The sequence below is a fragment of the Pyxicephalus adspersus genome, chromosome 6 (genome assembly GCF_032062135.1).
Source record: "Pyxicephalus adspersus chromosome 6, UCB_Pads_2.0, whole genome shotgun sequence".
Classification (NCBI taxonomy): domain Eukaryota; kingdom Metazoa; phylum Chordata; class Amphibia; order Anura; family Pyxicephalidae; genus Pyxicephalus; species Pyxicephalus adspersus.
The window spans coordinates 39,403,840-39,416,203 of NC_092863.1; the positions used below are offsets into that span (position 1 = coordinate 39,403,840).

General features: G+C 38.8%; 1 protein-coding gene across 1 annotated transcript in view; it reads right to left on the reverse strand.

Moving 5' to 3' along the window:
• Positions 1–267: 267 nt before the first annotated feature.
• Positions 268–12,364, reverse strand: part of GLTP (glycolipid transfer protein) — a 29,734-nt gene continuing 17,637 nt past the window's right edge. The window contains exons 3-5 of the mRNA XM_072415387.1: positions 8,093–8,226; positions 3,811–3,961; positions 268–3,688 (exon numbers count right to left, since the gene is read on the reverse strand). Of these exons, the coding sequence (XP_072271488.1) occupies positions 3,506–3,688; positions 3,811–3,961; positions 8,093–8,226 (468 nt within the window). The 3' untranslated portion in view covers positions 268–3,505. The remainder of the gene's footprint in view (positions 3,689–3,810; positions 3,962–8,092; positions 8,227–12,364) is intronic.

The following is a 12,364-nucleotide window of genomic DNA, read 5'->3' on the forward strand; positions in this document are numbered from 1 at the left end:
TTATTAAAAATTGATGGTTATAGTGCATGCAAATTATACAACGAAGCAATCAGTTTGATAAAATGCAGACATGGCCCTCATCACATTCTACAAAACTGTTAATTCACCAATTATTTTCCCCTCAGTCTGCAGGAACAGAAGAAATGTAAACTCATTGCTTCCAATTATAACAGCCCTGTGTTTTTTCCAGATTTCCTAGAACTTACCAACTTCTACTTCGGCAAATGATGCATTATAGTCGCATTAGACATTGATCAGACACAGATATTACCAATTACAATTATTTTATTCATGGTTTAAATAAACACAGTCATTTAAAAACAAGCAATTTGGTCAAAGTTTAGTACTAACACCTCAGTGATGCTAAAGTTTGAACAATACCTTTAAAAATCCCGCCTAAAGTCTATACTGGACCCTGAAAAAAGTACAATGAGCTTAAAAGTTAAGAGCATGCTGGTAATGGGTAACCCATTTACTGATGCCACGTATTTAAAAAAGTGCAAAGGTAAGTTGCTGTGTGGTCCATGGTAACCATACATATTATATATGAAGAAAGCTTCAATAGCAAAATCCATCTCTACAGCTAGAGAACGAGATAGTAAGAATGAGGCAGAGGGACATTCTGTAGTAGGATGGACGCCACTTTCCATCATTACCAATATACTATAGCTTAGTTATGCTTTGACTGCATAACAGGCACTTCCAAATGCCCGTTTCTCAGCCTCAACCTCCTGTGGAGTCTGGAGGACATAAACCAAGAGCACTCTGGTATGGAAACAAAGACCAGCTTTGGCTCCATCTATATCAATGCTGGTCATAAAAATGCCCAGTCCTATTGATGCATCAATTAATAAAGTAGCAGGCCATGGTTGTCAGTGACAAAAGCTGGTCAATATTTGCATAATATATTGCCTCTGGTTTAGGGTCTCTCAGAGCACCATATAGATGAGTTTGGTAACCTAAAGTAACCAATCCAAACATTTATTGAAGTCAGCAACATGTAGTGGAATGTGATTGGCTACTAGATGACCAGCATTGAAAGTTTTCCTCATTTATTTGGTTTGTTAAGTAATCGTCTATTACTGGTGTCATTGCTGGAGCTTTCAACTTGAATATAATAAAAGGTCATTATTTACTAGCGGTTTCTGAAGTAAGGCACAAATGTGATACATTATTACTACTGAAGTAACTGAAAAAGGCACTTGAGGGTTTAGTTTTCAGAAAACCTAAAGCCCCTGATTACATGATGGTGACTTGTTAATGAGAGTAGATATTTACTGTGATCACTAGCAATGACTCGGGATTACAGCCAGTGGACTGGAATGGTTTAACCCAATATTTACCGGTAATATAGCAAATTTCCTTCCAGATCTTTAACTGCACATTTCCTGTAATTTTCATTGCTGACCTGGATCTTTATGTCATGTTCTTAACAATACTAAAAACTGAGAACATGAGGTCCTGAGAAAAGCTGGGACTAGTGGACCAAACCTGGTGCAAAGTGTTGTAGCCCAAAGCAGCCAGTTTTACCTTTTACTTGCCTAATATTCCCTGGGAAGTTAATCAGAAATATAATATTGTCTCTGTTTTCCAGATGCAGCTCAGGCAAACCATGTGCACAACTATCATCACAAATCAAAGCAAAAAGAAAAAGGAGTTACTTCTAAAATGGACAAGACCGTTAGTCAGTGGAAGAAACATTTCTCTCCAAAAAAGCAATATTAAAGAACGAAGCCTGCAGTATAATTTCCCGTAATCACTGCATGCATTGTTCACATTAGTGCAGATAAGGCTATACACACAAAAAGTCAATAAAACAATCTTTGCATTGATACAGTGAACAAAGAAAGTAGCATCCTGTTGCTTTTCTAGATACAAGTCTGTCCATGTGTATTGCTCTCCCAGATCTGCTGAGGAAAGTGCATTTTACTCTTGGATTGCAATACAGGCACTGAATGGATTTGTGCAAGATCAGACATCAGCAGTACAATGTAAACATGCTCAACATGGGCCACAGTGGTTATTTTAGCAGATCCCACTATATAATTATTTCTCTATTCATCTACATACACGATCTTCAGGTTGAATTGTATGCCCTAGTAAATTGTAATATTAGACAACACCAACTGTAATATTAGAGAATATTATTAGCCATTATTGCACCAATCGATATAGAATGCTACTCGCACCTTTTATTTTCTAAATCTTTATAAAATTACCTGTTAGAGATTCCTAATAGACATCACTAAGCCACATATCCAACTATAAAATGGCTGTATTGAACATTGTGATCTGGCTGACCACAGCATACTTCTATCCTGCAGCAACCAACAAGTTTATCAGTAATACTATTGACAGCTATTGCTGCTTTGTAGAATGTTACATCCATGAGTATACAGTCAAAAGTTAATATTCTACCTGTAAGGATTCATAAGTACTTGTCAGAGGTCAATACCTATACACTCATCTAATTATTATGGATCTGTACTTGCTCAGAACAGCCATTTAGGACAGACAAAATGACCAGCTCTGAAATGCTATTTACTGGCAAGCACTATACGAATGTCTACTACAATGGCTTCTATTACTGAATTCCTCACCAGGTTAACACTTATGCAAAACATGGTCCTTTGCATTACAATTCTATTGAGCACAAAATGTAGCTGGCTGATTATGTTAAGGGTTACAACCCGGAATACCAATTAAAGCCCAATTGAGCCTTTAATAAAAATTAGGTAAATACATTCTAGGTGCATTAAAACAAAAGATGTAGAACATTTTATGTTGTGGCTTCTATCTAAAGGGAATAAACAGTAGAAAAGCCTGACTCATATCAGCATGCTGTTAGGAAGGACTTCTGCTCTCTGTGCTGAAGCAGCAGCCTGTCTGCAGAGGTCTGAAACACCTTTGCAAAGTCATAGCTAGAGCTAGCCAATCAGCAAAGCCCATGCTCCCTGCTAACTGCAAAGCTTTAGCGATGACCAAGCATAGGGTGTTTTAGACCAATGCAGACTGATCACTGCTTCCTCTATGGAATGCTGGAAGGGTAAAGGCTTTTCTACTCTGCTTATTTTCTGTGCACACATATATGATGAACCTTGATTCCTTTGTTGATTCATACTGAAAGTTCAATTGGGCTTTATAAATAAGTACTTTGATTTTTAAAATATCCATGCAGTATCAAAATCAAGATAACACTCAGGGTATATTTAGATAATTGAGAGGCTGGTGTAAGGTGGTTAGTGTTATAGGAAGACCTTATGACTACGAATGAAAAGGTAAACGGAAAGGTATGTCTGCAGTCACCCCTGTATCTGTTCTACCAAGAGTATTTTACATATAGAAAGAGTGCACCCACTCCCTTTATATATTTTTCATTAGTTGACTTTGGTTGAGGACCTTCCAAACATCTGGTGAAGGTTCCTAGGACACATTCACAGAGAAGAGGCCACGTCCTGAGCTGTATCTGAAAGCAATGAGAGGAAGGAGTCTTTAGGCAAGTCAACTAGGCTTTGTAATCCAATTCTGCATTCATCTTGTTATACATTATATAGATTGCATCAATTGTGGTGGTGTAATTGACCAGGAACTGACGGATCTTCTCTATACATTCCTCCTCTTTTACAGCCTGTCCTTTGGAAAGGGCTTTGAGGAAGTCATCTTTATATGGAGCAGCAATGAGTGCAGTCTAAAAGGCAGAAGAGCAAAGAGGTTATGACTTTCCAAGCAGTAACCATCACATATATGATGATAGCGTAAGAAATGCAGTTCTGGCCAAACCACTTTAGTCATTTATCTCAAGATCCTTACCTGGAATAGTTTTTGTACCAACCAACCATGGTATTTCTTAAGTGCAATCTCATAGGCTTTTGTCACATTAACTTTGATGAGATTTGGGTTTTGCTCATCTCTTTCCCCATCAGAAATGCTTTGTAATAGGACCTGAATAAACTTCAGACCTCTGTGAAGGAGAAACAATGTAAAAAAATACACATAATTAAACCTTTATTATTAAGAACAATAGTGATCTCTATTTGTAAATTTTATTTTAAATAAGATGCAATTCTAAATTCAAGAGTTCATCTTCAAAAGAAAATAAACCCATCATATTACATATAATTACAGTTAGGTCCATAAATATATGGACAGACAACTTTTTTTCTAATTTTGGTTCTGTACATTACCACAATTAATTTTAAATGAAACAACTCAGATGCAGTTGAACTGCAGACTTTCAGCTTTAATTCAGTGGGTTGAACAAAAAGATTGCATACAAATGTGAGGAACTAAAGCCTTTTTTACACAATCACTTCATTTCAGGGGCTCAAAAGTAATTGGACAATTGACTCAAAGGCTATTTCATGGGCTGGTGTGGGCAATTCCTTCGTTATGTCATTGTTAATTAAGCAGATAAAAGGCCTGGAGTTAATTTGAGAGGGGAGTGCTTGTATGTAGAAAATTTTGATGTGAACAGACAACATGCGGTCAAAGGAACTCTCCATGCAGGTGAAACAAGCCATCCTTATGCTGCAAAAACAGAAAAAACCCATCCGAGAAATTGCTACAATATTAGGAGTGGCAAAATCTACAGTTTGGTACATCATGAGAAAGAAACAAAGCACTGGAGAACTCAGCAACGCCAAAAGACCTGGACGTCCACGGAAGACAACAGTGGTGGATGATGGCCGAATCATTTCCATGGTGAAGAGAAACCCCTTCACAACAGCCAACCAAGTGAACAACACTCTCCAGGAAGTAGGCGTATCGATATCCAAGTCTACCATAAAGGGAAGACTGCATGAAGGTAAATACAGAGGGTGCACTGCAAGGTGCAAGACACTCATAAGCCTCAAGAATAGAAAAGCTAGACTGGACTTTGCTCAAAAACATCTAAAAAAGCCAGCACAGTTCTGGAAAAACATTCTTTGGACAGATGAAACCAAAATCAACCTTTACCAGAATGATGGCAAGAAAAAGTATGGAGAAGGGATGGAACAGCTCATGATCCAAAGCATACCACATTATCTGTAAAACATGGCAGAGGCGGTGTGATGGCTTGGGCATGCATGGCTGCCATGGCACTGGGACACTAGTGTTTATCCATGATGTGACACAGGACAGAAGCAGCCAAATGAATTCTGAGGTGTTCAGAGACATACTGTCTGCTCAAATCCAGCTAAATGCAGTCACATTGATTGGGAGGCGTTTCATAATACAGATGGACAATGACCCAAAACATACAGCCAAACCAACCCAGAAGTTTATTAAAGCAAAGAAGTGGAATAATATTGAATGGCCATGTCAGTCACCTGATCTGAACCCAATTGGGCATGCATTTCACTTGTTGAAGACTAAACCTCGGGCAGCTTTTTAATTTGTCCAATTACTTTTGAGCCCCTGAAATGAAGTGATTGTGTTATAAAAGGCTTTAGTTCCTCACATTTTCATGCAATATTTTTGTTCAACCCACTGAATTAAAGCTAAAAGTCTGTAGTTCAACTTCATCTGAGTTGTTTTATTGTGGTAATGTACAGAACCATAGTTAGAAAAAAGTTGTCTCTGTTCAAATATTTATGAACCCAACTGTATAAAAAATTATTGCATCAGGAGCCAAAACACACACTATAGAAAAAGAAAGAATAACTACTTCTTTCATCTCTTGCTTTTAGTCTGAACAGTATAAAAGTATAATATAAACGTACAATGGGTAAATATAGTGGGATTTCAAGTAGGTTCATCTGGTATTTGGGATCATTCAGGACCTATTCTTTCTTGCATTCTCCAATCCTAAAACTCATATTTCCATAATGTGCTCATCTGCAAACATGGTCACTGCCAGACTTGGATTCTATGTTGACACCCGATGAAAACATATCATATTTTCCTGACTAGGGCTGACTGTTCTTTCTGGTAATTACTGAATATCAAGGTTCAGTAGGTAATTAGATTCAGACTGTGATTCAGCCCCAGAACTGTCATTTCTTGTGTCAGTATTGAGGATAGTGAATTGGTACCCCAGTTTGGAGGTGTACTTAAAGTACCTAATGCTTGCTGTCTCATTTGGAGGAAAAACTCCAGCTAAAGATGCCTCCTCTGGCTATGGTCACTCTATAAATTTTTATAGAACAAATAAAGCTTTTAGTAACCTAAAGCCTTTATCAAAAATTGCAAATAACCTGTCAAGAGATGGGGAAGTGGCATTCATATCTTTATTTTCATCTGGCCTATTCTCTGTACAGATGAACGGCATTTTCAATCTAGTATATGAAGTGTATTGGAGCACCAGAATATCTCTTCTCTCTCATTTTTACATAATAGAGGGAAGTTGTTCTGTAGTTTGTAGAGGTGAATGGGAAAGAGCCGATAGGACTTCTTAAGATAACCCTGCAGACTGCACAGGACCAGCACTAAATTACTGAACCTAGACAGATATAAAACTTTTATTTGTATATTTACCAGAACAAAAGGGACCAAACAGAAGGTATTGTAAGGATTTACATGAATTTTTAAAGTATTAGGACTTTTAAAGTCTCATTTACAAACAGCAGTGATAAAAATCTCCTTATCTTATGCAAGTAAAGAAACAATAGTGACTGGATTTCCAAACATTGTCATTTTCTGGGATAAGTGCGACAGGAATGACTGACATCCCAACACTAGCGGACAATGGATTGTGGCCCATCAGGCCTTACTGGACACTGCCTATGTTATGTCTATGGACAGTTAATTTTTTTTAAAACCAAACACAAGTCATCTTATAACACTCCCCCGTCTGCACTAAACATTTGGTTTTAACACGTAGGCTGGGTCTACACGGTCGGTTTTAAAAAACACATGTAAAAGGTTCCTACCACATTTATTTGCATTTTTAGGCACTTTTACAAGCTCTTAAAAACTCCTATAATTGCTTATGACACATTTTCCCACAATTTTACATAAGCTTTTATAAAAAAAGTTTTACTTTTAACCCTTTCAGGAAATGAGTACAGGGGAACATAAAACCTGTTACTCATTCCTTGAAAGGGTTACAAATATGTATAAAAATTAAGACCAGACATTAATGTTAAGGTAATTTATTAAATGTGCATGTTTTGTGTACCTTTTAAACTTTTTTTTTTTTACTGGTTATTCCACAATGAAAGAATTATTATTATTACTTTCAGGGAGCATTCCCTATTTACCATGGCTGCGGAATATCAACGCCGGTCGTGATAAATAGGGGAGCAACCGCAAGAAGGCGGCTCCGGAGCTCCAGCTCCGGTAATTTCTAACGCCCCCTGGCAGATCCGGCCGTCAACCCGCATCTCCGGAGCCACAGGTTGCTGGCCGGCATTAGGCTGGATCGGCCAGGGGCGTTAGGCCGGATCGAACTACCGGCTAAGCCGTATCTGGCCTGAAGGCGCCTTGCGCCTTCTGTTAGCGTCACTAACTTGAAAGGTTAAATTTGAGTTTTAGAAGGCAACACACTGATATTCTGCACAACTACAGGCCTTTAGATGAAGCCCTAGGTCCTTCATTTAGCTTTACAGCTGGAATGAGCATTGCAATGCTTTTTTTGTTTTCTTTAGGTTTAAAGCAGTGCACATCTGTAAAAAATCCTAAAACCGTTTTATCAATTCTTCCTACAGAATTCCAATTTAAATGAGTTGTTTCGGTTCTTGTATTTAAAATGTACCTAAACTCACTTTGGACAACCCTTTTATGTGAAGAAAAAAAAAAATTCTGTTATTTTTTTTTGTGCAAGTGCAACACACAAAAAAGGCGCAGCACTGCCCAATTCTTTATTGCCTAGGCAATGGAGAATGAATGGGAGAGCAAAGCCTCCCGGAATAACTACGTCACGCATCCCAGGAGGTTCATGGGTGCTCCTTCTGCGCATGCCCCAGCATCTACGCATGCGCAGCGAGATCGGCAAGTTTTTTTCCCAATCTGCGTCAACCGATCCTGCGCCTGGGTTGGGCAATGTAGGAAGAAGAACAAGGAAGAAGATGGCTACCACAACCTGGTTCACCCAGCATCAGAAACATACTTGTGAAAATTGTGCATGGTTCTTAAAAAGTCCTGATCAACAAGCAATGCTCAAATATCTCACCTCTTCAGCCACATAAGAGCTAGAGTTGCCCCAACCTTCGGCCATTGTGGTCCATGCATTTCCTTTTCCCCTTCCAAAATATTCTGTAGTGTTTTGAACTTGGAAGGATTTGTTTCATATACATTACGTATTTTCTATTATAAAACAAAACAAAAAAATGGAAAAAAAACATTTATTTTACTTCTGGTCAATGCAAAAAGAATTCAGATCATAATATCAATTATATCTTTAAATTTAATTCCACGTGTAGAATCTTAGCTGTTATAGACAGAAAATGCTATGTAGTTACAGTTTCAAAATGGGCATGGAACCTCAAAAGCTAACCATTTAGAATGAATTAGGTGGGAAAGGAAGATGAAATGGTAAGAGAAATAAGGAACAGGAACGCCATCAGCGAAAAGGAAACAACTGCGAAACAAATAAAAGTAGGCAAAAGAAACAACAATGAATCAAAAAACATCCTCATCTTTCCGGACTCCAATGATACGAACAGTGGGGCAAGCCAGGATCAAAATGCTGCCGTCGAGTCTTTCCCTAAAACCTCTAACTCAGACTGTTCCGTACATGGTACCTCTTAACCTACTAGTTTGGGTCTAACATTTAGGCTGCGTACGCACGTGCAATAATTATTGTTTAACACGAACGACTAACAACCGTTCATTCCATAATCGCTAACAAAAAAAGTGCACAACGATGCCCATGGAGGAGGATTGTTGCTGCAAATGAACAACCATCCCGGCGGATCTGATTGGCGACGATTGTTCGCAATCTATTGTGTGTACGGGCGTTCAGTGATTGTTGATGGTTCAGTATACTTTCTCCTTTACATGTCACTTCCTGCATCGTTCAAACGATCATATCTAGCGTGTGTACATTATTGGTGGATTATATTTGAAGGATTGCATCGTTACAGCATGTACAGAATTGTGAATAATACGATCGTTCAAAGTAATTGTGCATAATCGTTAGTCGTTCATTTTCTAACGACAATTATTGCACATGAGTACCTAGCTTTATAACAAAGCCTACACCATTGTGTTTTTTAAATTTAATTGCTGAAAAAAATTACAAACATTAAGCTTAAAGTTAACCTGCACAAATTGACCAAAACTGAATTATTCCCTTTGCTTAGTATTACCGGTAGAAGCAGAAGTAAATCTGCTACCAGTCCCCCCAGGGATTTGCAATTATGTGCAAGTGTGAACATTATGGCAGACTTGCCTGCACAGAGTACCCCAGCAGAACTGTGATGTCCCTCATTGCTCAGTTATGGCCACCACCATTTTTGCTCAGCATTTTTCCAGGTTTGGAGTAATTGGCCATTTTCAATAGTCAGGTCGGGTATGACGCCGATCCTGCACATGTGCCAAGGAACTACTTAATCACATTATGGATATTGCAGAAGGATCTATATTAAAAAAAAAAAAAACACAAAGATTGGGAGTTCCTAATTTGCTAGATTGAGTTTACTTTGGCATAACAAGAAGTGAAAAAAGTACCAAAGGATATTTTTATTGTGCAGGATCTTCAAATCAACCAACCAAGAAATAGCAGAGAACTTTACCAGCTAATCTCCCTTCTGTATTTCTTACAGAAACAGCCCTGTTTAGTCATACACATAACTCAGAAGAAGAATCAAAAAATGCTTTTTTTGGCCCTTTTTTCAGTTTTTGCAGAGTTGCAAAGACATACCTTTGTCTGCCTTTGTCTGTGTGAATGATTTAATATACAGTCTGTCATCAAGATTTTATATTATTGCACCTCAAATGTGGCTTAAGCCTGCATCTCTCCCATTGTACTTCAAGCATAGAATTTAGTAGTGGGCAGCTGCAGGGGAGAGGGGAAATAGTGTAGTCTAAAGGTGGCCCAATATTAAACGGTTTTCAACTTAAAATGAAATACATTACTGCAATAAGAGCAGAGCAACCCTAAATGTCAGCCCCCACCATAAGTAAGACTCCTTACTTTATATATAGAGGGCATCATAAGGGGCAGCAAGCTAATTATCAGACAATAGGGTCCTTGATCAATAGCCTGAAAAATATCACTGATAAGGAGGCTTTCACTGCTTTACATTGAAAAATATTCAGTAAAAAAGTCTATTTGAAAGGGATTGGATGAATGTATGTGTAGCCCAGAAACTGGTTTTAATAAATTAAAGCCCATCTATGGACAAATATTAAATCCCCATAACAGCCGTAATCCACCCTGCTAGAAGCTAAGAAAGAAGTAAAAGCTGTGTGTCAAATGAGCTGCGGGAGGTAAAGTTTCTAATCAACAAATATGTAAGTAAATGGAATGGAAAGTAGAGTAAACTCTAAGGCTACTTACACACGTGCAATAATTGTCATTGCAAAACGAACGATTGAGAACCGATCAATGAATATGCACGATTATTTTGAACAATTGTATATCATTCAAATTTAAACCACCAATATTGTACACAACACTAGATACGATTGTTTGAACAATGCAGGAAGTGATGTGTACCAGAGAAAGTGTGCGGCAGAACCATCCACGATCACTGAACGACCGTACACAAAATAGATTGCCAACAATCGTCCCCTTGTGACATGTCTGTCTCGCTGCAATCACATCAAACCGCCATAAGCACGGCCTTATTAGGCAAGCTCCGACGCCACTACATCCCCCAGTGTGCTGCAAGCACACGCTACTGCAGGGAGACCCTACGGGATGAGAGACCACGCTTTTACAAGTAAGCCCTCCCCTCCAATCTACACTCTTTAAGAGATTTATAAATACTTTTATATTTTTCATAAACCCGTTCCTTACTAGTATATCAGACCTCATTCTATATAGGTTCTATATAGGTTTACCTCTGTGTCCTCTAGTACCTGAACACCCTCCTAGGGTCCAGTCTTACCCACCAACTGTAGGTCTAATATTTTGTTTATCCATACATATACCCTAAAAAAGCACCTTATTATCTCAATGTATTACATTTAAATGTACATTATTTATGGGCTAACATTCCTACAGGTCTTGGAGCCCCTTCTAAAATTTATCATAACGCTATGATATTACCTACTATCAAATATCTTCCACGGTATCCATGACAATTACTGGCACCCTCTGGGTATGTACCTACAGCTATCAGGTATGTACCCTGCCATATCTACCCGCATCCCCACCCTTATGTGTGATATCTTTACCCAAGCAGTTTAATACCAGACTATTCCAACCCGCAATACTTAACCTCCACTAGTCATATACTTTTGCTGGGATTCCTCCTTTGCAGACCTCCTAAACAAGGGTAACACCTCTGTCCACATAGGCACTAGCAACTGAACAGTACGTAGCTATACGTACGCATTTGTATATTCTATCATTTCACGTTGTTACACACATATTGAATTAATACAGTATAAACACTATACAAAATTGGATAAATATTAGAATGCTCTGTGAATGCCTAAGTGTAACTAATTTATCTAAGGTGGCTAAGTTCATCAAATCATACTCTTTGGTATTACACACCCTTTGTCATGGACAGTTTTCAGCTGAACCACAGCTAGTATGTTATAAGTAATTCATATATTTAAGACATTAACTTCAATGTATTATATCCTGTTTGTGTTTAGCTTTTTTGAACAATATTTTATAGTGAATATGATGTGTTTCTTGTATAAATTTGTTCCATGCATCATATTACCCTTTCTTATGAATAGACATCAGCCAGTTTATAGTCAACATGATGATTTTTGTACATGTATGTTATATTCACTACATTACCCTATGTATAAGCTGCTTGTTTTTTCATTGTTACTTTACCTATATTGCATCTAGACCAGGGGTGGGCAGACTTTTTTAATCAGGGGCCACAATGGGTTCTAAAATTTGGCAGAGGGGCTGGGCCAGGATCAGATGGATGGAGTGCCGAGACGGGTGTCACTGAGCCTGACATCATGATTGCATAACCGGAGCCTGTGATGGGAGAGTGGGTGGGTTGTTCTGCCCACTTCCCCGAGCCCCCCCGAATTTCTACAGGGGACACGGTCCGCATCTCTGGCTGGTGCATGCCCCTCAGCGGGGTCCTCCTGACCCCGCTCGGGGGGGCATTGACCAGTGCCGCAGATCGCGGATCTATTTCAGCAGAGCCGCTGAAGTAGAGAAAGAGTGCGACGGGCCAGATAAAAAAAGCCTTATGGCCCGTATTTGGCCCGGGGGCCGTAGTTTGCCCATGCCTGATCTAAACCGTACAGATCTTAAGCTCCCCTGAGGAAGCCTAAGAAGGCGAAATGCGTCAGGACC